At 39.1% G+C, this 26,860-nt stretch overlaps 1 protein-coding gene across 11 annotated transcripts in view; it reads left to right on the plus strand.

Annotated features, from left to right (window-relative positions):
• The window catches only part of LOC106034898 (uncharacterized), a 200,365-nt gene that overhangs the window by 77,946 nt on the left and 95,559 nt on the right, over positions 1–26,860 (plus strand). For all 11 annotated transcript variants that reach the window (XR_010829424.1, XR_010829423.1, XM_066992453.1 and 8 more), the window contains 3 exons: positions 12,853–13,116; positions 14,943–15,081; positions 19,655–19,816. Coding sequence is in view for 9 of the 11 variants with exons in the window: in XM_066992453.1 (XP_066848554.1) it covers positions 12,853–13,116; positions 14,943–15,081; positions 19,655–19,816 (565 nt within the window). In the remaining 2 variants the exon portion in view is untranslated. The remainder of the gene's footprint in view (positions 1–12,852; positions 13,117–14,942; positions 15,082–19,654; positions 19,817–26,860) is intronic.

Raw genomic sequence — 26,860 nt, forward strand, 5'->3', positions numbered from 1 at the left:
CAGAAATGTTTTTTGTTCATTAATCAGTGTTCTTTGCTCCAGCTTGCCAGCTCCCCTTCCTTCCCCTCCTTCACTGTCCTCCTTTCTAGTTTGTCAACCTACCTACCCCAATAACCTCTGACTACATACTAGACAGTGGCTCCTAATAGTTACAGTTGAATTTTATTTGGTTTTCAGTAAGGCCAGATGGTCACACAAGTTGTTTCCTAACATAAATTATGCTGGACAAAACATGTACGAATGCTTTGGATAGGGATAAAATGTAACTGCTGTTTCAAATGACTCTGCCATTTCAGGAACAGCACCTAACAGCATGATCTGAAGGAGACTTGTTTTAGACCCTGCATTTCAAAGACATTTTCATACATTTAATTTATGCAAAGGGACTGTAGACTTTCTGTGAGTTAATGCTGTCTGGTTTACATGAAGCAGGAGCTAATCTGAAGCTTCACTCACCTTCTAACACAAACTCAATCTGATATAAAAAAAACGCAGTAGGTTAAAACTAGAGGTAAAGAAGCTTTGTTCTTAAACTTTCAATATGCCCTTGCACTGCCAGATTTTTGCCAAGTTTGCGTTCAAAGTTGAGTAAGGAGAGGATAGGAAAGCAGAAATGCTTACTTTCACACAGAATCACACAGAATCATCTAGGTTGGAAGAGCCCTCCAAGATCACCTAGTCCAACCTCTGACCTAACACTAACAAGTCCTTCGCTAAACCATATCACTAAGCTCAACAGCTAAACGTCTCTTAAAGACCTCCAGGGATGGTGACTCAACCACTTCCCTGGGCAGTCCATTCCAATGCCTAACAACCCTTTCAGTAAAGAAGTTCTTCCTAATATCCAACCTAAACCTCCCCTGGCACAACTTTAGCCCATTCCCCCTCGTCCTGTCACCAGGCACGTGGGAGAATAGACCAATCCCCATCTCACTACAGCCTCCTTTAAGGTACCTATAGAGAGCGATAAGGTCACCCCTGAGCCTCCTTTTCTCCAGACTGAACAATCCCAGCTCCCTCAGCCACTCCTCGTAAGACTTGTTCTCCAGACCCCTCACCAGCTTCGTTGCCCTTCTCTGGACTCTCTCGAGCACCTCAATGTCCTTCTTGTAGCGAGGGGCCCAAAACTGAACACAGTACTCGAGGTGTGGCCTCACCAGAGCCGAGTACAGGGGGACAATCACTTCCCTAGTCCTGCTGGCCACACTGCTTCTTATACAAGCCAGGATGCTGTTGGCCTTCTCGGCCACCTGAGCACACTGATGGCTCATATTCAGCCGACTATCAACCAATACTCCCAGGTCCTTCTCTGCCAGGCAGCTTTCCAACCACTCATCTCCCAGCCTGTAGCGTTGCTTGGGGTTGTTGTGCCCCAGGTGCAGGACCCGGCACTTGGCCTTGTTGAGCTTCATACAGTTGGCTTCAGCCCATTGTTCCAGCCTATCCAGATCCTCCTGCAGAGCCTTCCTACCCTCAAGCAGATCGACACATGCACCTAACTTGGTGTCATCTGCAAACTTACTGAGGGTGCACTCGATCCCCTCATCTAGATCATCGATAAAGATACTAAAGAGGACTGGCCCCAGTACTGAGCCCTGGGGGACTCCACTAGTGATCGGCCTCCAACTGGATTTGACTCCATTCACCACAACTCTTTGGGCCCGGCTATCCAGCCAGTTTTTAACCCAACGAAGCATACGCCAGTCCAAGCCAAGAGCAGGCAGTTTCTCGAGGAGAATGTTGTGGGAAACGGCATCAAAAGCCTTACTGAAATCAAGGTAGACCACATCCACAGCCTTTTCCTCATCCACTAAGTGTGTCACTTTGTCATAGAAGGAGATCAGGTTCGTCAAGCAGGACCTGCCTTTCATAAACCCATGCTGACTGGGCCTGATCGCCTGGTTGCCCTGTAAGTGCCGCGTGATGGCACTCAGGATAATCTGCTCCATGAGCTTCCCTGGCACTGAGGTCAAACTAACAGGCCTATAGTTCCCCGGGTCTACCCTCCGGCCCTTCTTGTAGATGGGCATCACGTTTGCTAGCTGCCAGTCGACTGGGACCTCCCCTGATAGCCAGGACTGCCGATAAATGATGGAAAGCTGCTTGGCCAGCTCCTCCGCCAGTTCTCTCAGTACCCTCGGGTGGATCTCATTCGGCCCCATCGACTTGCGTACATCCAAGTGCTGTAGCAGGTCGCCAACCATTTCCTCGTGGATAGTGAGGGCCACATCCTGCTCCCCATCCCCTTCCACCAGCTCAGGGCACCGGGTATCTAGAGAACAACTGGTTTTGCCGCTAAAGACTGAGGCAAAGAAGGCATTTGCATTTGGTAAGGCAGTTATTGCAATTAGATTTTACTTGAAAGTGCCTGCAAAGTTCTAACTGCATCATCCTTACACCAGTCCAAGGATTTTACTAGTATAATTTCCTTATCAGTGTCTCATAGTGGCCAAAATCCTACTATAGTTAAGTCCTAGGTATTCAATGAGCATTTTTTGCTCACAGTGTATTTATAACAATGCCTTATTACTCCAAAGGATCCATGTCACATCACTGGTGTAGTGTTAGCAAGTCTAGATTACATTTTTCAGCTTAGTTATGAATTTAAGAGCAGAAACAAAAAGTTGTGGTGCATGAAAGTCTGATTTTGCTCAGAAAAATAAAATTAGTCCACTTAGCTTAGTTCAGTGAACATTAAAACAGCTGTACAAAACAATTATAACAGTAAGATATCCCACACTTTTCAGAGTCAAAATATTCATTGGCTTCAACAGAATAAAAATTGAGTGTGGCTAAAATGGCATACTTTCTTTAAAAAACAAAAAAAAGCATACACGCAACTGTTTTCACCTATAATTTATCATTACAAAAATAATTTCAACTATACACTGAAAGTTTCTCCTACTACAAGAAATGATTTTGAAGGAAATGTTCCTATTTCAAGTATGTGAAAAATTTTAAATTAAATTATAAACAGATCTGGAAACCTTTCCCAGAAAAATATTACCTGTTCTGAAGTGAGGTTTTTTTCAGAAGGGGAAGTTCAGGCAGGAAATTTTCAACATTTATGAATAACACTGTAAGCCGATGAAGTTGCCTGCAAGCGACATTTAGAAAACATTCATTAAGCCACTCATTCACCTGGGATGTCAGTTCAGCTCTAATTAAGCGAATCACAGAATCGCAAACTGGTTGAGATGGAAAGGGATCTCTGGAGGTCATCTGGTCCAACACTCCTGCTCAGGCAGGAGCATGTAGAAGCATCTGTGTGAAGCTTCAGGGCCAGTTTTATTGGTGTTGGTCTCCTCAAGCTGCCTTTTGACCACAGTCCCACTGCACCCATTTGGCAGCAGCTCTTCTTCTGTGTCAGCCTCTCAAAATCGGTACTTTGACAAAAAGAATGTGGGCTCCAGGAGTATGTCATCACAGGAGCGACACATTTTCCCCAATGTACCTGGAACTGGAGATGGCACTAAATCAGTTCATATGCATATTGAACCTGAGTTGGTGACAGAACAATTCACATATCTGTAGATTTTAAGGAGTATATCAGCCGGTTAATATTTATGTATCAGTGTGGCAAGGTACTAGCAATATTATAAGAGTAGCTGGGTACCATTTTGTTTTACTTGAGGGAAATTCAGTATGAATAAAACAGCAACTATTCAAACATGACATTTAATCCACACATGTAAATCATACCAGGAAATCTATTATTCATTATTAAAAGGGCACCATATTTTTATTACACTGAAAATGAAACACAAATGCTGTGAAAAATTTAGTGCCTTTTCCTGAAGTTTCAGGACACTTATCATGCAGTCATCTGCAGGGGCTGACACTTATTTTAAAATATAACTACAAAAATTAATAAATTTAAGTCTGTTGCTTGGAAAAAGAGGATGTTCTATTTCACTGAATGAGGTGGATTTGTTTTTTTTATTATTATTTAAGACTTCCTAAATACTTAAGATGGCCAAGTACTTTAGTAATGTTCAGATTCAGATTTAGATTTATAACAAGTAAAGTTCATATCTTTGTTGTTATTAGTCATTTCCAACATTTTCTTCCCTGAAGTGCATTTTGAAAACTACATATATCAGAAACTGATTAACATGTCCTACGGTATTAATTCTTAAAATATGATGAAACAAACAGTTTCAAGGATCTTACTTTCTGTATGTCAGCAGCTGTCTAAGGACTCTGATGCTTTTAGTAATTACAAAATAAGGTATCATTAGGAAAAGTACAGCACAAACCTTTTTTCTCCCTTATTTTGTTCTTGAGCTAAATGCTGGCACAGATGAAGAACATTTAGCTGTAGGACACTTTATAGGACATAACATAAGAGCCTGATACACTATGAAAGAGATAGGAAGTAATAACGCATGGCAGTGCCAGAGGACTTTTAAAATGAGAGCCTCTTAAGTTTTCCCTGGATGCAATTATTTGCAGTTGGGATGATAAGGTGCTACGTGAACCTTGTGGTAAATGCAAAAGCTAAGTTTAGATGGATGCTTGCATGTATTTGAAGACTGCAATTCTGATGTTTTTTTCACACAGCAGGAACACATACTTATGACTGCTTCTGGTTTGTTTATCAGAATTTGGTTGGGATTTCGGTCTTAGGGTGCTATTTGCTAACAATCTTTTTGTAACAGATCCTGAAGATGTGTGTTATCAGAACAATTCTGTCCTGGCTGTATCACACCTCTGGGGACAGGTCTTTATGGTGTATTGCAAACAGCCCTCAGATTGGGTGCTGTTTACATCATGGGGCAGCTCAGTCTGGTGCTGGACCTTCAGCAGTGCTCCTCTTCCAAACGGTTGTGAGCCTTTCTCCTCACTGTGGGTCCGGCAAACAGTGTCATCCTATACCAATCACAATTCAGCTGCAGCCAGCTGAATTCCCAGAATGACGCTGAGGCACTTTGCTGCCCATTGATGGTCTTTACCAGCATGGAAAGCTCCATTTCCAGCACTGTGTAAAGACTTGAAGGGATTCATTAAGTTTGGTGTGCTGGCATTATAAAGCCATTGCATAATAGTAGAATCTATTGCATCTACTATATTAAGTGTTATGCAATTGATTTACATATGGAAAAGGTTACTGCTTATCCCAGTTTTTGTTTTCAGTAATTATTTGGACTTATGATGTATGTTGTCTAGTCTTTGTGCTCATGTAGGGTTCTTGGATTGTACTGCATGTGCTCTTTCAGCTTAGACCAAAGCATACTGCCCAAACACCTCAGAAATATGGCCTACGTTATAAAGCATCACATCTAATTTAGGATTAGATATGTGGTCTGTATTGGAAATAGCTAGCAGACATATGTCAAAAATCAGGAGTGTCTTGGCACAGCCTTTTACTTTGGACCACCGTGTGTCCTCTTCCGTAATTAATGGGAAATTATATCTGTAAGAGTGCTTGGTATGAGACAATGGATGCAACAGTTGGCTGCAATATCTTATCTGGGGCAGATCAGCTGAAACACAGAATGCAGCATCCTCTGCCTGTATCCTTAGCTCCAAGTAAACTGCAGAAAACAGAGGACACCAAGAGCAAACTAAATATCTGCCACAACAACAACAACAACAACAAATGATGAGAGTGTAAAAATGCTGTGAGAGGAGCAATTCCATGACTCACCAGATCTGACATTCTGGGACTAAAAAAAGGCTTAAACTGTGTGTTGGTCCATATCTGCAAGCTGTGGGAGCCAGAAAAACATCCTCAGAAGGCACTTTGTTTCTTAAAATATCTGGCTTTGAAGCACTTCATCTTTTAAATAGTTATCTACATACCCTATGAGGAAAGAGTGAAGGAGTTAGGCCTTTTCACCCTGAAAAAGAGAAGTCTCAAAGGGGACCTCATCACAGTACTGCAGTACTTAAAGGGCATCTACAAAGAGGACACAGGCTCTCTCTCCACAAGGAGCCATATGGAGAAGACAAGGAGCAAGTGGTACAAGTTGCACCCAGGAGAGATTTAATCTTTATATAAGAAAGGAAATGTACACAGTAAGAGCAATCCATCACTGTAACAACCTCCAAAGGGACATGGTGCAGCTCCCATCACTGATGGTTTTCAAGATGTGGTTGTACAAGTGTGCTGGATAATATCATCCAGGCTTCTCCTTCCCACAGAAAGCTGGACCTGGTGATCTTTTGAGGTCCCCTCTAACCTGTGCAGTTCTCTGATCTGTGAACTCAACATCAGCAGGCTAATTGCAAAGCTGTACAACAGAAATGCAGAGAATACTTTATCATTAAAAAATAAGGGAGAAGGAGGACCTGTTTAAATATGCAAATTTTAAGTAGAATGCACAAGAAAAAGGGGATTTGTTTGGAGGAGCCAGTATCCCTGTGTTTTTGCTGAAAGAGCTGTTATCTGAGTCCTGGAGAAGGGAACGGATCCTGAGTGAGGTCTGGACCATCCAGGAGTGTGACCTCTGCTGTGACACAGCTTTTCTGGTCAGGGAAGTGTCACTGTGTCCTAGTCCTGATTGAAACTCAAGAAGGCAGCAAGTACTTTGTGAAATGTGTTTGAGAATCCAGAACAGCGTCAGGAAAGATAACTGGAAGGGAAGAGCCAAAAGGGGAGGAAAACTGTCTGTTACTGCTCTGGGGACATGGGAAGACCCAGGCAGGGAGAGTGTGGTGAGTATCTCAGCACCGCATGCCAAATGAACAGGGTCCCTCTTGGGCTTCTTGGCTCCCTGTGGCCTGTCAGCAAAGTATGTGTTCTCCTGACACAGAAGAAATAAACTGCTGTTTTGTGTTGGTGGCCTACAGTATCACAGAAAACTGATGCTCTGACCAGGCTGGAATAAATCTCAGGGATAAATAACTGGCACAGGAGTGGCAAGAGAAGGAACCTCAGTTCCTGTGTTCAGCTTACAAAGGCAAATTCTCCTCTTGCACAATTTGGTCAGAATCTACCCAAGCCAGTGGTATATCACCCGAAACTCTCAGGGAGGCTAGTGCTGCCTGTACCATACATTACTACTCCCTGCTGGTCAAAGAACAGAGAAGAATTAGCAGCAGATGTGCCAGGACAATTAGCAACAGATGCAGAGGCTAAAGCTCACAGAATGTGAACATTATTTCCTGGTATTTGGAAAGATAAAAGGCCAGATCCTCCGGTGTAAGGCAATAGAGCTGCAAGTGACAGAATCGGTGTTAACTGTGCCCTGAGTTATCTCCTGGAGGAAAGGGAGGTGGTAGGAAATTGTCACTGTTGAATGAGGTGTTTCCATCAGGACAGTCAGCACTGCACTGGGAAAGCATTGGGGTGCCTTGGCCAGGGAATGTACTTCTCCTGGGTGTGCAGGGCTTGGCAAGCAATGCTGAGCTTGCAGGCGCTGCACCATGAAAACTTCTGTTCCATACTACACCATAATCAGGGGATTTTGGGTGCTGGATCACAGAGAAAGTAGTGGTACTACAGCAGCATTTAAGGAGACTCTCAAGCAACAGGGAGAGAAGACACTTGGTTGACCTATATCAGGCTTGAAAGGTCTCATCTCTTTTTCAGAAAATAGAAATATATACATATATATATATGGGAAAAAGAATCTGCACAGCATCTGCACAGCCCTTTGATTTGTGTGCCATTCTGTATTCAGATACCTGTTCACAGGCAGGCAAAAATGGAAAGATGGGGAAGTAAGTTTCCATTCAGATGATAGATAGACATTCTGATGATAGATAAGACTTTTGGAAAACCCTAATAACCTGATATTGTATTTTTACCTCAGTCCATGTTTGTATTTCCTCCCCTCTGGCCTTTTATAAATTTCAGAGTTACATAAACACTTCCCAAGAATGCTCTTCCATCTGCCTGTGTGCTAGCTTTGCGTGTAAACAGGGAGGACTTGAAATCTGGTCATAAGAGCTCCACCGTGTTTTAGCAGTAACAACCTTATCTCCAGCACTTTTCATTTTACATAGTGAAATAATTTATTTTATTTGTTAATGAAACGGTTTGATGGGAACCATCTCCTATTTAAAAGGTTTTCTACTGGTGTTTTATGCCAGTAAGTTTCATTTACCATGGTTTTCATAATCAGAAATGATGAACCATTGATTTATATGTTGTTTTGCAAGAGTCTTCTATATAATAACATCAAGTTGCCTTTACATTTCCTAATTTAGTTTAATCCATTTGAGTGCTAGATGTTTAGTGTCATTTTTTTTTGTGTTATATGAATTAGGGAATGGCATTTCTGTCCTTTTTCTTCTAAATTGAAAGCATTTGAAGGTGCAGAGGAGAGAGGCAAAGGTTTATTTCTTCTCTGACAAGGTTAAAACCCAATAGAAAGTCAGACAAAAGCCCCAGATCCTCACCCTGGATCTGTTTATTGAAATATTCAAATAGAATCCATTCTCTCTCTAGAGTAAATGATTTCTTTGCTGAAATTATGGTGGCATATGGAGAAGTAAGATATATTACAATAAAACTGATATAAAACAGTTGAATTCAGAAATAGTGGGAAGAGATAATTTTAGTTCACTATGATTTAATTCAATTAAATGCAACACTGTTAACTGCATGACTAAGAAGAATTACTTGTGCATGTGCAGGCACACACAAGCATTATTTATTCTCTATTGCATCTCTATCTGCAGAAGAAATTACACCATAGAAAAGTGGGCATAGGATGCTTTCATACCACTGGAAAAAGCTACACACTTCTCAGACCTCACTGGAAATTTTACCTGAGCAAGGAGAAACCGTGAGATAACCTGTCATAGATTAGATCCATGGATTTATGTATTATGCTCTTTTTGGACATCAGCAGTGGTGGTGCAAGCCTGTGGACTAACTTGCAAAATGGTGCCTCAAAAGAGATTGCTACCAGCAGTGAAAATATTAGCTGCTCACTTTTTTCTTCAGGAACAAAACATTCCATCCAGACATGTATGCCCATCCTAAGTTTTGCCCCGAGCCAGGCAGTGTTCTCTGCAGATCCAGCTTCTCCCACAGCTCCAGAAAGCACCCATTCCGGTTTCCTCCAAGGACCTTGGGTCTCACAGGGGAGAGCAATTTGCCTATTCCCCTTCTCTTACCATTCATGTTGCTCCCTGCCCTCACCTGTGAACAAGGACACCAGTTCACAGTGGCATGCAGGCTCTCAAGGACTGTGGATTTTCATAGGAGCCATTTCAAAGGTGCCTAAATGCCTTTGTTTCTGCATGTCTGTGGGTCTTGCTGGCCATGCCTCAGGTCCTTGCTCTTGGACCCTGCCTTGGGGAAGGCTACTGAAGGACCGGTGGCACAACCCCGAGCTCCCTCCTGGGGCAGACTGGCCCTGCGGCTGTGGGACAGCAGGCTGTGGCAGAGATGTATGTTCACCATGGTGATGGGAATGGGTTTAGCACGGGGATGTCAGGGAGGCTCCTTTTCAAAACTCTTCTGTTTCAGCCTGACTGCCTGTTCCTAACCAGCAGTTCTCCTGTATAAATCATGCTCCCAGCAGCCATTGGGATGAAAATGAAAGCCCACAGGCATTTGTGTGAGTGCTTGGCACACTGGCATAGAGTAACAGGAAGAGATTTGGCAGATATTTTTGTATAGATTCAGCAGAAAGAAATTGCTTATTTGGTAGATATATTTTATTAGACTGTACAAGCCAAGATGTGTCCTGCCTTGGTCAGACACCTGATGTTCAGGTGTGAGGATTCCCAGAATGAATCTTACAACCTCAGATTTTGTAGCATACAGGTGTGTGATTAAATCCCTCTTTTTATTCATTATATGTTTGGATCATGGAATGGCATAAACATCCATCTCCTGTAACTCTGAGCAAAGGGATGCTTTCGGTCCCAAGGAGTGATTTTGCAATCTAAGACTAGGATGAGAGTTTACAGCAAATGAAGAATAACAGTGAGCAGAAAACAAAGAAATTAATTTTTAATAGTCAGTCTGACTGCCCTTACATCAGCTGCCTGACCACTGTCTATTCATAGACAGGCTGGTAGAAGAGAGCATACTGTTGAGTTGATCTTAAAAAAAGAATAAGTCTGGGAAACAATGGAGACACTGAAGGGGATGTTGTGATACAGCAGTGATTGCACTGCTTATGCTTTGGTATTGCTCAATAATACAGGTAATTGTCTTTGATCGTATCCTTGTAACCACCACCTTTAATTTGTTGCACAGAGGTTACTATCTAGCACCCAGCTAGCCAAATGAAATGTATGGCTTGATTAAGCATCTCTTTTGTCAGTAATTTGTGCCTAATGTTTTTAGCTTTCCCATGGGCTGTTATAGAAAATGGTAAATCTGGTTTAAATGAAACCTGATTCTGTTAATGGTTTAATAGCAGCTGCCACAGGGTTATGGCATTTTTCAACAGATGCTTCTGTTACATTTTAAGCCTACACTAAGTCTTAGAATATATTTACATAATTAATATAAAGTACACCTACATAATAATGACAATATTTATAGTTTTAAAAGATTTCCTTAAATGTCTTCCTCTCTATTGTCATTATTTAATAACAATATAGAACTTGAAACGCAAAAGCATACTATTATAAATAATAATTTATATTTACCTCATCAAAAAATATCTAGAACATAGCACAACTATAGAAGCATAACATCTCCCAACATATAAATTATTAAAGTAGGTAAATCCCTTAACTGCTTCAGAAAAAGACAGAAATTGTTTCTATTTGGAGGTCTTGGTCTGAGTTTCAAAAAATACTGAGGATACATCCTACAAGACACTTAGAAGTTTAGGCACTCAAATCAGAGGACACCCTTGAACATCATGGCCTACATGCCAATTCACAAGGAAGAGAGAGGAGGAGCAAAGATTCCTCTTTCCCTGCCTTCACTGTAAAACAAGGTAAGGTTGAATGGGAGTCTCTTCAAGGCAAATGTACCAAGGCAGACACTGCTAAGAACTTTGAGGACTGAAATAGGAAAAATAAAATGTAGAAAATGTTAAAACAATACAATAATGTCTCTATTAGAGAAATATCCAAGACAGTTTAAGCGATTAGGCAAAATCCCAGTTCTCAAAAATCCAGAAGAATGTGTAGGATCTACTGGGTCTAACCAGGATGCTAACTTTCCCTGCAGCAGCCCATACAGTGCAGTGCTCTGCAATTGTAGGTAGAACAGCACTGGTATCACACCAGTGTTGTGTTTGCTGCTGAGCAGTGCTGGCACAGCATCAGGGCTCTCTCTAACCCTCCTACTAGGGGGTGGGCAAAAAGTGAGAAAGGAACTTCACCTGGGCAGCTGACCTAAACCAACCAAAGGGATATTCCATACCATATGATGTCACAGTCAGCAATAAAAGGTGGAAAAAGGAAGAAGAGGTGAGGGGTGGGCTTTTGTTGTGAAAACATCTGTCCTCCCGAACACCGGCTACGTGCGTTGAGGCCCTGCTTCAAGGACATGGTCAAGCATCTCTCATTTGTGAGAAGTAGAGAGTAATTTCTTTCCTCTGCACTTCCACACAGCCTTTACTTGTTTTGTTTTGTTGTGTTTTTTTTTTTTCCCTTTTCCCCTCCCTTTTCCCCTTTCCCTTTTTCCCTTTAGTTAAATTGTTTAATTAATAACAATCTTTCCTTAATAACTATTCTTTCCTTTAATTAAATTATCCTTATCTCAACCCATGAGTTATTCTTTCCTTTACTTCTTCCCCTCCTCTTCTAAGGAGGGGGAGTGAGAGAGCGGTTGTGGTGGAGTTCAGCGACCTAGCATAGTAAAACCACCACAAGGATCAGTGGAGAAGTAAATGTTTTGCTGAGTGAGTGGTGTAGCTGACCTATTGCTCCCCTTCTCTCCAGGTGACTGCCTTTCAGGTCTGTTAGCCAGGGTATGATGGCAGCCACCTTCCATGTTCCAGATTTTGCATGTTTTTTAGTTGTCCTTTAGAATGAATTAGAACTGCTCAACAGGACTAGGATCAACCCCCATATTAATTAAAGAACAGTTAAAACTGTAGCATAGGATCAGATTCCTTCGTCTTTGCCCTGCTTCCTCCTCTACTTCTTCTCCATGGCCGTCTGCTTCATGACCAATTTTTTCACACAGCCAATGTTATAGAGGGATTTACGTAACTTCATTACTTCAGGATTCTTCACCCTTAATTTTCAAGTCTTTGTCATGGGAATGCAATTACTCCAGGGCCTTAAGGCATTGGTTACACTCTTCAACAGCTCTAACCTGCTGAGAAGAATAGCTTTGGCTATCTTATAAAAAGTGTAAAGGGTATTAGCAAGTTTTTGGTATGTTTGAGTTTTCCACCTCAGATTCCTTTTTGCCTCTATCCTGAGGTTCACATACTTTGCAAGAAGGGCTTCCATGTTTTAAGTTAAAGGAGACTACTGTTGTGTACCAATATCATTGCCAGAACTGTGTGGAGAATTTATGACTCAGTGAGGAGCAAGCATGTGTTCTCATTAGGTATAAGAGTAGGTGATCAAGTAGGTGAACCCTTCAAAGTTGCTGCAGGAAGAACCCAGTGATGAATCTGAATAAGATTTCACAGGGACGTCTCATATTCCAATGTTGATTCGTTATTTTGTTTTAAAATTTTCTAGTAGCAATGTTATTCTACTACTGGTAAATAAAGAGAAAATGAGCACTTTCAGAAAGCCAGGGGAAAAAAGAAATCACAAAATTAGCATGAATAAAGTGCACAGCATTTTCTGTCGGAGTGGAAAATTGTTCAAATACGTGATTTGGTGGAAAGAGTTTTTCATTGTTTTAGTGTGCAAAATTAATTCAAAGTTATGACGTTTGTAGAGTGTTATATGATAAAAGAAACATGTTTCCCTTGTGATGTTTTTAAAACAAATAATTATTTTATTTTCCTACTTTGCTAGGTTCTACCACCTAGAAAGGCTGTGAAGATGGGCATGGCAGTACTCTTTGAACTCTTCCTACTTCCTGGAACCTATACTTGGATTGATCGAAAAGTGGGATGGGGGATTTTTCCTTTATGTGACAACAGTCTGAATGCTTTGGAGGGAAAGTTTAAATGTCCTTTCCTTAGAGGCCATTATGATTCTAAAATTGACCAATTCAAAAAAATTGAAAATTTGATTTCTCAAGACTTGGACCATTGGCTGTGCAATCTGTACTTTCAGGTTTGTACATAAACATTTCTGTATTGTTTGTTTAATTGAGAATAAATTCCACATTTTTTCCCCCTGTCATCCTTAATCCTGTGTCCTGTTTTCAGCTAAGATAGAGTTAATTTACCTCCAAGTAGCTGGTATGGTGCTGTGTTTTGGATTTAGGATGAGAATAATGTTGATAATAGGCCGATGTTTTAATTGTTGCAGAACAGTGCTTACACTAAGCCAAGGACTTTTCAGCTTCTCATTCTGCTCTGCCAGTGAGGAGCCTGGGGGTGCACAGGAAGCCGGGAGGGAGCAGAACGAGGCCAGCTGACCGAAAATGGCCAAAGGGATATTCCATACCATATGGTGTCATGCTGAACAATTAATATGGGGTGGCTGGTTGGGGTATGAGGGAGGACCGCTGCTCAGGGATGGGATGGGCATTGGTCAGCAGGTGGTGAGCAATTGCATTGTGCATCACTTGTTTTGGACATATTATTATTACTACTATTGTTGTTGTTATTACTATTATTTTTTTATTATTTCTCTTTCTTTTCTGTCCTATTAAACTGTCTTTATCTCAACCCACAAGCTTTTACTTTTTTTCCCCCGATTGTCTCCCCCATCCCATTGTGGAGAGGAGGGTGAACGAATGGTTGTGTGGTGCTGAACTGCCTGCTGGGTTAAACTATGACATCCCGTCTTCGTAAAAAAACAGTTTATCAAGCTACCTACTAGACATAGAAAGAAAATGAACATCAAATGCATCTCCAACTCTCACTTGATATTAATGATTTTTCAAAGCCAGATTGTATTTGAAATACTGAAATACTGTTTGTAGTCCTGAGTAACTGGATCAAAAAATAGGACCAAAGTTAAAATTCTGAGTTTAAGCCTGTCACCAGTATATGTGAATTGGCACCACAGTTTTAGTGAATCTCAGAGGTGCTTTTGCAGTTATACATGGCTACAAAATAAAAGAGTGTGGTTTATGATACCATTGCATTTGTATGTCTGGGATCCCTAGCTAGCAAGCGGGGATCTGCTGTAGAAACCTTACTTTTGAATAGGTTTTTGTCCAAACATACATAACATTTATTTTGTATAACTTTGGTTTAAACAGGCCTGAATTAAGAACTCTTTTTCAGTGGAAGCTTTGTTTCTGGAATTGTAAATTAACTGTGTTATTTGTAATTGAAATATGTTCCCTCATTTGGAATCCTAATGAGACCACAAACTTATGCCTCTTTTATACTTGTTTCTGGATAAGGAAAAAGTAGTTACCAAAAATGATGAATTTTGAAAGTATCTTAATTATAACATGGGTTACTTAAAATAAAGTGTAGTTATTCATTCTGAGTTTCTTGTAAAGGTGTTTTTAGGGTAATCTTCATTTTTAGGTATACCAAGTAATTGAAAATAACTTCAGAATCATGTAAAGCAATAAGAATTTATAGCAAAAGCATACATCAGACAAGCTAGGAAAAGGCAAGAGAAGAGTCAAAGTAGTTGAAATAGGATAAAAAAACTCAGAAAATTAGTCTTTCAACCCAATGCATAAACCTCATGGCTGGGATGATTTAACAAGCTAGGGAATCTATACTTTCCCAGATGATTTGGACAAAGAGTCACCTCCATTTATGGGGTGTCCATCTTAGTCTACGGGTAAAGGAAATGTATGTAGGAAACTGATATGAGAGCAGAGTGTAGTAAATGGAGTATGGAGAAGCAAGAACATCCTAAAATGCTCATACCAGTGGACTTCTAGAGTTCACAGATAGTGCATGCTTGTATGTTTTGGCGTTGTGGAATACTGAACTGCTTATGTGTATTTTTTTTTTCCTTAATAGATAATTAAACTGCCACAGGATTCAGATAAGCAGAATAAACATGATGTGCATCTTCATCTCCCACCTGAACTTCCCATGTATTCCAGTGTTGCTGAAAAGAATGGTGCTTCAGAGAAGGTTAAGTGTCATGGATCGCAAGGTGATGATTTCAAACTTTAACATTTAAATTCAGGCTTTTGTTGGAGCAACCCTTCATTTCATTTCAATATTAGCTAGTCATTAGTGTTCTTGTTAAGCTAGATTTTCCTCATTTCAGGTATTGGTCCAACATGTGTTATAGCAGGAATGGTGATTCTTTTTATTAAAATTGCTTAACTTTGTTTTCAGTTGTGAGCAATTTAAACCACCCTCATTGCTGAAGATGAAACTTTCCATGCTGACTTCTGCTTGAGGCTGAATAATGCTTGGAAAGTCACAGTAATAATAGTTCAGCTGGTTTTGACAACAAGCTTACAGGATTTTTTTTGTTTGGTTTTAAATAATACTTGATGTCTAATTATTTTTTGGAAGAACTCTAGCACCTCTCTGGGCTAGAACAGGGACTTCAAATTTGACAAGGAGATAGCTCTGGCATTATAGTCATGTCTTATGCTATTCCTATGAAATTCTTTTAAGATTCAGTCAAGTGGTAACCCAGAGGAAGCCAAATTATCATTTGCTTATGTGGACCAGACCTCCCCAGAAGATTCCTTGCAAAACTTCTAAATGTTCCCTTTAGACTGAGCATCCTCTCTGGCCTCAGTGAGTCTTCTGAGGTAGCTAAGTTGAAGACATAATTAACCATATTGTGATGGCCCCTCCCAAATTAGTTATCCTCTTAGGAATACAGGACTGGGAAGAATGGCAGGACACTGCCATTGGGTTTTCTTTTTCAGTGTGTGGGATCTGACTGCAAGGGACAATAAGAATTATTTTCTGGCATACAGACATGCCTATGTTCCCTCTTGTTTAATGAATTGAAGGATGCAGCCAACCCACAGGTTTTAGCGTCTGTGTGAGTATTACATGCAGATCTGAAAGACAGATTTAGTTCTTAAGGACAGAGGTTCATCAGGCATTTGATAACAGCAGCAGTGATGCATGGTAGAAGACATGGGAGGAGAAAGAGGAGGATGTTGGAAGGAAAGGAGGAGAGCAGATAAGCAGTAATCATTTACTGTGGTAAATGAACAGCTCAGGTTGGAAGTGTAACATAAGAAGAGTCCAATAGAAGTACTTTCAGACTGTGAGAGATGGTTTAGGAGATAAAGTAAATGAGGTTTGCCCTGCATCGCTTTTAGGCTAAGCAGCAACCAAACTGTGATCAGAAGAGTTTTATGTACCCTGATACCAGAAATACAGAGGTTTAAACATACATTATTATGAGGATTAAGGTCTTTTTGTTGCCATGAATCTTCTACATGTCTGCTAAGAATCTTCCTTCTCTAGGTTCAGAACAAACCAATGAATAGTAGATCCAGAAGGTGGAGTTGCAGCCAATTTTTCTCAACAATGAAAAAGAGTTATAGACAAACTTTTAATAAATCAAAACTCATCCTTACCATTATTTTGTCCTACCATCATTCTTTCCATGCACACAGACACACACGTACAAAGGGGCTGCAACTAAATAGATCACTGTTTTGGAAATGAAGAAAAACCTGAGATACTCAGGTCCAGAAAGATGTGTTTCTAAGAACTAAGGAAAAGCATTAGTGTATGTCCTGTTTGGCACGCAGACCTCTGAAATATGCTGATAAGCTGATCATGGAAGATCTGCAATTTCCATGCCACACAGATTTACATTAACAAAATTCCATGAGTAATTTCTAATATTGTTTATATTTATTTATTTTCCTTGGAACCTTCTTTAAAGATATTATTAGCTGCTAATATCCCCCATGGGTTTGTTTTTTAATGTATCTATGCGGTGCTACAGTATGCTGTTTCTGCTGGTGATATGTTGCTAAGAGATTTAATAATGGGTAAACAAACACAACATGTGGTAATCCATTTCAAATTAAAAGTTTATTAAACACTAGCTTGATGACTTTCTGGCTATTTACAATTAAAGGAATGAACCTTAGGGAACTGGAGATCACATGGTGAAAAATCACGACTTCAACATTTCCAACAGAAAAATGTGTTTATGATCTGTGGCAAGCTGTCGCACATTGATATGCTCTATAAATACTATATTATATCTGTTAAAACACCAAAAGCAGGGGAAAAAAAAGCTCTGTTAAAGTGACATTAAGGTTGAGACACAAGCCAGAAAAAGCAGGAACAGTCTAAATGAAGACTGGTGCTTTGTAACTCACTCTACTGCAGTAGTCTAAATAGTGAGTGATCTTACATATCAATACCATATGTGGTGCTGCAACATATAAGCAAAATAGAGCAGGTTAGGAGATGGTGTTTTATCCTTCACTTCAAATTTGTCTTGGTTTTATAAGTTTAGGACAGAACCTTCATATTATTTCCATTGACTCCAGGCTACATTATTCTTTTAAACCGTAGGTCTTTATTGAGCTAGGTATGGCTCTTCCCTCCTACACAGGATCTCTCTTTCAATGCACACTGTGGGGTAATGCTACCTAGTGCTGCCTATAGCTTCCATTCTACCTTCCTTTTAGATTATGAGTGTGCATTACCAGATCCAGTGTGTCTTTAGTGCAAACCGCATCTTCTCTCCATTCTTCTGAAATGTTATTCCTTGTGAGGTTCATGGAAGAGGACAGCTTCTGCTTCCATGGCCACCATTCTCTGTTGTTTTTAAGAAATGTTTCTGTTATTTTTGGTCTATTGCCCCATTACAGGCTCATCAGGCTCTGTCAATAAATAGATGACAATTTCTGCCTGGAATTCATTAGCTATTGTTGTGTGTTTGGAAGGCAGCAACAACTCTAATAGAATAGGTATGAAAATTTGATGCAACTAGCAGAAGCATTGCATTGATGGGTTTGGATATAAATAAGTATTCTAAATGCATGAAAACTTCTTTAGAATCAATCTCCATATATAACATTAGGCATAAAAATTCTTGAAGAGACTGCTCTTTATCAAAGCAAAATCCACAGCTAGATCTCTGTTCACTTTAGCATCCATAGAAGAGGGGATACACATGTGTAAAAGGCCAGTGTAATTCAGTTGCATTTGGAAGAGTGTTAGCTCTTTCAGCCTCAGCAAAGTAGCTCCCAGTAGCTGGACAGAACTTTCATATTTGTTCTCTAGTTCAAACAACTTTAGATCAGACCCATTTAGGAAGTTTTACTCTATACCTGTTGGGAACATTCTTCCAGATACTTGTTTTGCTATCTGTGCTGTTCCTCTGGCTTGTAAAATTAAAGGAAAACCCACTTCATTCTAGTCAGTTACTCACATCTCTTTAAAATTGGCTAGTCTGAAGTCCTGGTGTTATGCTCAGCACTGTACTAGCATATAATGATTTGTATTCAAGACCTCAAAAGGGTGCTTAGAAGGGAGAAGGTGGAAGAGTGGCTGAGGAGGAGTAAGATACTAGAATAGCTTTTTCGGTGCAACGTTGTGTGCAGTTTTTGGCCAAGTTACAGTAAAAATCACTACCTGGAGCTAAATACTTATGACAAATGGTACATCTTTTTAAGTGGAAGTTTAAAAGTTTCACAACTGTGTGAAACCAGGAGGGGAGTTTTGCATTGTGTTCCTAAGCCACGGCTGCCATTGTGGATGCCATTGTTCTGAAATCACATGGGACTGCAGGCTGGGAGTCTGCCTTCACTGAGAGCTAAGGGAAATGAGTGCTATGTGAATGTTTGCTTAGCCTGTCAGTGTTAGAGGTGAGGCCAAGGTTTTCAAGGGAATTGTCTGAAGGTAGCCAAGCTGGTTTGGTCCCAGCAGCAGGATGATCTCGCTGTACTAGAGCTATGATACAGGCTATATTAGCCTGGGTAATGTTGTGTTAGCACGATTGCACTGCTCTTGGTATCTGGGCTAGCAGAGACGTTTGTTGCTGCTGCTTTGCAGGGTGGATGTACCACATGGAAGGACTCCCACTGCCTCATCATTCTTTGGACTAGATCCTTATGAAGGCAATATGCAGATTTTCTAAGCATCTGTAGCATTTTCTCTCCAAGAAGTCTGCTTGTCCCTCATTCCCCCTGCTCTACTACACTTTGGGAGAATAAATAAAAAGCAACTTAACTCTTCAAGAATGGTTTTAAGGACATTTATTTTCACTAGTATATAATGAACAAACAGCTCATTCTTTTCCTAAATTTTATTTTTCCTCCCCCTACAAGGTTTGTTGTCTTATGGCTGGCTCATGTGCAATATGAATCAACCAGAAGAAAACTTAATGTAGCTGATTTTTTTTTTTCTGGTTCCCAAACAACAAGCACATAATGGAAATAAATATTATAAAGTAAAATCATTTTTATTTATACGACTTATCTATTTAAAATACAATATAGAGCATTTTTCAGTATTTCTTCCTTCTGTCTGCCTGCCTGGCTGTTGAAAGCAGCATTGCTTTGTACCATTTGGCTTTGGCAGTCCCTGAAACACACGAGTTATAAAGCTTTAAACAGTTGCGTAGGTCTTTAATTGTAAATTAGTTTTGACAGAGCTGCTAGGCAAAGGCCTGGCCCATACCGTCATGATGATAGCCGACAAGCCCTTACTGCTCCTGGAGCAAGGAAACATGTGGAAGGAATTGTTCTTCTACATTTCGCAGCTTCTCATTTCCTCCGCAGGGCAACCTCTGACCTCCGTGAAAGATCCTGACACCCATAAGGGAAGTATTCCCACTGTTGTAAAGGAAGCGGAAAAGCAGTTTAATGCTGCAAAAGGAGGAGAAGTGTGTGCATCAGAAGAATCTGGGAGGAAAATGGAAGAGCTTAAAATGCTTCCAGCAGGTTAGGACTTTTATTGCATCATCTAATTTTCTCAAAGTTTGCAAATAGATCTGTTTGGCATGTGTGTAAATACCCTCCTCTCCCTTCCCCCTTGCTCTGTGATATCATCTCATAATTATTTCACTAGGCAAAGGAAGCGATGGAAGAGTTTAAATCAATTCTGAGGGATCAAAAGCAGCTTAGGCAAGAAGGTACAGAAGTGGTAGGCTCCTCTGTCTAAAATGTATTAGTAGGCCAAATGTGTTAGCAGTTACAAGGTGTGTGTGGAGTGCACTGAGAACATTAGATTATGGCTGGTGTTTCTGTGATGTTTTTACATCCTTTCATTTTATTTGTTCACTTATATCCATGGATTACATGTTGTTAGATGCTTGGGGAGTATTTATTCTTGCTGCAACATTTTTAATAGCAATATTCTTTATTAATTGTGCTGAAATACAGTAGGAGTGCTTGTCTGTATCGACATCAGGTAACATTCGTTTCTGGGACATGGGATTTCTTTTGAAGGCAAAAGTCTTGCAAATTACACTGGTCTTTTTATCCCAGGTAAAATGTGTTTCTGAGAATTAGGTAGTACAACTCCTAGGTCCTATGCTAAGCTCAGATGCCAGCATGATGGCCAGAGACAGATTCACCACAGGACAAGTTAAAGGAGGGGGTGCCCCCATAATTAGGGTCTGCAGTTGTACCCAGCACTCAGGGCTCTCCTACCTGCTGCAAGGGTCAGCTTTCATTTTAGGGAAAGGATGATTCTCACTCCCTTGGAGTGCAGAGAGAGCTAAATGTGCAAGTGACAATAAATTAATCCTGACACTTGAAAGAAAAGTGCAGTTCTCCTTTTACACCGGGAGGTTATGGTAAGCCTTTTTTAGCCACTGAACAGAAAAAAAAAATTGGTAAGAGATAGCTACCTGAGGGTTCCTGCGTAAGCAGTAGTTCTTGGTATTTTTCAAATCTGTGGTCTTCACAGAACTACACAGTAGATGTTTGGATGGTGGTTTTAAGCCAGTAGACATGGCAGTTTTCCTTTTAGAGCAACCCACAAAACAATTCAAAACCATTTCTCTGGAGATGTTTGTTGACTGTCCAAGAAGACTAGGACTATGTGTCTGCTCTTATGGGTACATGAGTTGAATAGCTCATGTTAAGTGGGTACAAGCAGAGGTAAGAGCTCGCATGGTATTGCTTAGTAAGGACTTGTAAGAACTGTGTGTTGATGTTGACCATCATAGATGCATAAGAGGGAGAATACAGAGTTAGTGACAATTTTTGCTAAATGGTGTTGGTGACAAATGCTAACCAGGTTATGGAAAAATTGTAACTAAAATTTCAGTACACCTCATAATAAGACCAACACTTTGTTAGCATGTCTTTTCTGGATGTTGTTCCTTCAAAGAATATAATCACAGCTCTAAGTTAGATTTTTTTTCCATTTTTTACTTTAGGGAAATTTACGTGGAAATTCATTCAGTTCATTTGCACATTAGTTGCGCAAAGCAGCTTAGAGTACTCACAGTATTTTAATATGAATAACCTGTATGAACAGAATTATATTAAATAATATCTAATGGTATTTTGACATTTGCTTTTTTGTCTGGTTTATAATTTTTTTGCAGACTTATTCTCCTTGCCAACATTTGGATGGTTCCACATTTAGAATATATGTCTCAAAAAGCAACTATTTTTTGTGCAAGTAGACAGCTATTCCTTCTGCTCTCTTCCACCTATCCCCATCACCAATGTTTACCTAGGTCTAAAACTACCATGTCAAAATTTTATTCAACTTAGTTATGTGGAATTTAGTAGATGTGCGATGTTAAATAAAACATTTTAGGGCTCATATTTTCAATTCAATTCAATTACAAATACCCTGAAACAATGTAGTTAAAGAAGTGGTCTGATTTTGAAAGGTACTAAATTACAATGACTTTGATTGAAGCAAGATTAAGAAATTGTTTTGCATAATTAGAAGATCTTACTCAGTATACTCTGTAAGAAGAGATACTACTATCACCTACAGAGACTTAAAAAAAAAAATCTGGTATAATAAGGGAGTCTACCTGAACTTCCAGCAGACCTCCAAAAACATCCCAGGATTTGCAACAGGCAAAAATTATTTTTGCTCATCTTTATTCATATATCAACAGATTTTTTTTTTTTTCTTGAAGAGCTCAATTTATGGTGCTTGATAACTCTATTACATGTTAATTTAATTCAAAACTTTGGTTTCAAAAGTTTCATTTGTTTTATGATGGAGGATCGTCAGTAATGTAACCAGTAAACTCAATATATGCACTCAGAACTAGAGAGGGGAAAATGTTTTCACTTTGAAATCCCACAATAAGTTATGCAGAACCATGTATAAACTAGGATTTATACTCTATCAAATGTTTAATTTCAACAACATTTTCCTGCCCATCAATGCTCACCCCAACAGGCAGTGCCTCCCCAGCCTTTCTCTCAATAGAAGCCTAATTTATTTTTTTTCATAGTCCCCAATTATGCATGTACCACAGTAAAAATCCTGGAAACATGTTAAATAATTGTCATAAATATTGTTAGTCAACCTGCGACAAAAAGCTTTCTGTTCATGTTCTGTTGTTCCTTCATTCCACTGCTCTATCACCTTTCTATAGTACACCCAGAAGAAATGTATGGACCCTAATTTTCAAATCTACCAGCTCAGAAGTATTCTTTTGTTTAATGTCTGTCTTCAAAAATAAACCAAATATTGTCTGAGAATATTTAAGAGCTTCAATTTGAAACTCCTTCCATGTCTGTGAAAAAAACATTGCAAATGAATTGTGTCCTTTCATGACATCAAAAAACATTTGTCTGAACAAAGCTTCAGAATAACACCTAAGAAAGGGAGGCACTCAGTCTAACCTTGGTGCTCTTGCAGATAATACTCAGCATTGTATTCAGAACATATTAAGTTGTCCCCTCCATATAAAAACAAACAAAAACACAAACAGAGACACAGCTTCGTTCTACTTTTATTATTATGTTTGGTCAGAAAGAGTTTATTTTTTAAAACAGACTTGTGTAAGTGAGAAATGGTTCTGTTGAGAGGATTGTTCTGTTGAGAATGCTCACAGCCACTTCTGAAACAATTTTTTGAAAACCATCGAGTCTTCCTTGTAGTATTTCTCATTATGCTGTAACATGGTTCTTCTTCTAACATGCTGTTTGCTTCTCCATAACCGTTGCATGCAGATGCAAAAGTAATTACCTAAAATAAAAGCCCCCAGAGCTGTTCTCATTGGTAGTTCCTCATGGGTGCCACATTCAAGGGAAGGATGTTTTAAAATGAGGGCTACTTGCCCTTCATATTTTGTACAGGCAGAGATTCAGGTGGCTGAACCTTCTCTTTCTCTGCTGATTTTTTGTTACTGTAAGTGGGACTGTGCAAAGGATTGGGTGATTCTTGCAGGTAGGATTAAATTCAACTCCTGCTTACAGTTGTGCAATCCATATAATCCACATTCTTCTCTTTTTCCAACTCTTACCACGTCGGTTGATTCCCAAAGGGCAGGGTGTAACCGGGGAGAGAGTCCCGATCGAATTTTCATGTTGTTTTCTATCTCCCTGCTGTAATTCAACCAAGTTGGAGATTTGTGTGTCTGCTGCCCCACTCCTGGGTGGCACCATTGTAAAATTCTTACCCCCTGACTAAAACAGAAGTTGTGTCCATCAGAAGGGAGTGCACTTTATTCTTCTCTGACTGTAGAAGTCATAAATATTTCCTGTCAAACTATCTTAAGCTAATTTCCTAGCTTGTGACTGTCCTGTTTCTTTTTGTTCACCTTTTTAAAAACAGAGTGTTTAAAAATGCTCGATTTCATGGTGATAACAATTTCAGTAGAAAGAACAACTGAATTTCTAAACATCTGGTCCAATATTCAAACAGGATGGAGGAGACTCAGATCCAAATTACTTTCTTGTTCTCTTCAATGTTGACTTCTGCAGTCTTCCCCACACCCGAATATCTCAAAATTTCACAGTAAATTATTTATATGTATCCTCTAAAACGTTCATAGTACAGACGATTTTTCCCATTCCGTTCCAATCCCAGTTCACAAAGGGTGTATCTAACATTTAGGTTTTAGGGCAATTTTGAAGCAAATGTCCTGCTCCACTTGCTGCTCTCTGGTTCACTTTGCAGGGTGATCTCAAGATCAGGGGGTCTGGACTCCATTAGGATGGAGCTAAGCAACAGGGTGCACTTTGGGATTATGCATCAGGTAGGACAATTAGGTCCATCAATTTCCAGGACGAGGCTAGTGCAAATATAAAAGAACCCCTCCAACACATTAGGATCCTCAAAGTTTACTGTGGTCTTCCGGATTGCCACTTTCACTCCACAGACCCACTCTTATTGCACCACAGTGCTTGTTACAGAAGACATAATAAAAAGGTTAAATTCCAAACTTAATGTAGATGATTAAAAAATTTACGTTATACTCTCCAGGGGCTGAGAGGCAGTAAGACACCCTCCATTATTAAGGGTCATGCTAATACTCTCAGCTATTGCCCCTAAAAGGTTTATGCTGAGAAAAGTAGTTGCATAGCATTAATATTTTAGTTTCCAACTTCTTTCCATCCTGTCTATAAAATGTAGTTCCCAGCTGAACTCAGGGACTTGTCATAGGTGACATATTCTTTGCATCCCATATCAGATGTGAGCTATGTAGCATCTAAATTCTTTTTTGGGGACTTAATATAACCAAGAAATAAGATCGCCCTCAGCATTGTTAAGATCTGGAAACAAAGTTTTCCCAGTCTTTCTCAAATCCAGGTGTTATGTTATGCCTGTTCCAAAGTGGTGGGTAAAAATGCCAACTGTTTTTTCCTGTTTGCCTTATACAGATGCATAGCATCAAAACCATTCTGCTGGAGTTCCTATTAGTACGTGATCACTGATTTAAAGCATTGTGGTTATATTAAGGTTTTTATTGTCTTTGCCAGGCCCTGGTATAATCCCACTTCCCCATTCTTATGCGAATTATCTAATTTATTAACAGAAAGTTTACCTTGTTGTACCTTTATCATAGTTATGATACCTATCTTTGATCATTCTTACTTGGTGCTATTTTCTCCTCTTCAAATTGTTCATTTTTATCATGAATGGTGTTATGTTCCCCTGTCAAGGAACAAAATGTGTTTTGAGTCAATTTACTAAAATAGTCACTGCTAAGTGCTACATCTGGACAAAGGTGACACCTTTGACATTTTTGAAAATGGCAAAAATAACTGTATTTAAGGTATGATTTATGGGTACTATATATCAAAACAATTTCTATGTTACTACAGTTTCTGATGCAGTCATCCCAACTCCTTCAATGAAGGAGCTGTTGATAACACAGCTAATTAATGCCTTATTAGTTTTCTGTGGTCAATTTTAAAGAGTTATAAAAAAAAGGTAAAATGCAATTTAATAATGAAGAACTGTGTGAATCTTTTTTCTTTTTCAGAACTGCTTTGTTTGTGCATATGGAAGAAACAATTTCTACACAGCTCAATTTTATAAGACACATTTCCCCCCACTAAATATGAGCAACTCCTATGATTAAAAAGAAGACTGGAGTCTTTAGATGTCTTTCTGATTGCTGGCCTCTATTAAAATCTTCTTAAAATAATAGATAGGTTTAATTCCTCAAGCCAAAGAAAAATTATATCATCTTAAGTATTTTCCATATTTATTATATTGATGAGACTTGGCTGCAGAGAAAAAAAAAGGAAGCAAAATCTCTTGTATTGCAAGTTTTAAATGTACCAGGCTAAGGTTTACTTAATTAGAACCTCCAGGCAATAAAGGAGCCCTTTTTTAAATTCTGTGAATCTTAATATGCTAAATAATGCAAAGCTTCAACTCTTCAAGCATGAGACACACATCTGGCAGCTTAACATTTAAATTACAGAAAAAAAAAAACACTTCAGTAGTAATTTTCATGAAGAAAAGAATGGGAAATGTATTACATCTAAATTTAATTTCTTTTTAGATTTTTCATCCTGTCTAATTGTAAGCATTTGCCATCTCCTTTATTTATTTATTTTCATACAGTTTTTTTTTTCTCTTTACTTTTTATTGATCTTTAATTTGAGCAGCTTCTTACTGTTATAGCCATTGAAGAATTACATGGTGTTTTTACTTGGCAAAAATTGTTCAGAGAAATCTATGAGGAATTAAAGTAATGAGCTCACTGGTATAGAAAGAGAAGAACATTCAGAGCCTTACAAATAAAATATATATATATATATAAAGCATGTCATGATTAAATAACAAACTAGAGTTCCCATTTCTTAAATTTAGATTATCATTGTTTTCTTTATTCTTATTATTGTGTGATTTTTATTTATTTATTTATTTTTGACCAAGGTAATTATTGCTTTGTTCATTTGTCTGCAAAAACATTGTCAAAGTTTTCATTATTTTAGCAAGGCTATTTGGGAATTATTTCAGTGAACAAACAAAAAAATAAATTGCACAACAAAGAAAACCACAGTAACCATCTTTTCAAAGGCATGCTTATATTTTAGGATGTGTCTGTGGGTTTGTACATGTATCACATGTATGGAATATGTGGAAAGGATTCAAATTATTTATGTTGCATATGTGCACAAGCGTGACAAAACCCAGTAACTAATTTGTTTAACTTCACTGATTTCAGTAGACCTCTTCTTTCACCCCACCTGTAAATATCTCATCCCCTATGAGTGCTCAGCATATATATACTTATATGTATATCCATAGATGTATAAACAAACTGTAACTATTTATATTTTTATAATGTATATCTACAGCTATAATAGCTAAAGGCATTTGTGTTTATAAGGACACTTGACTGTCTTTTATTTAGGGGGAATTGGAACCAACTGGAAAAAAAAAAAAGTAATCATTAAGTATATTTTTGGCTTATCTTCTGTGTGCCATAGATTAAGAAATACAATGCAGACATTTATTTCCTCCTCACCATTGCTTGCCATGATGCGGGAGTATATTTGTGTTCATGCTGCAGGTCACTGCTTTTCCGTATTTTGACG

Source organism: Anser cygnoides, chromosome 2 (assembly GCF_040182565.1).
Source record: "Anser cygnoides isolate HZ-2024a breed goose chromosome 2, Taihu_goose_T2T_genome, whole genome shotgun sequence".
NCBI lineage: Eukaryota > Metazoa > Chordata > Aves > Anseriformes > Anatidae > Anser > Anser cygnoides.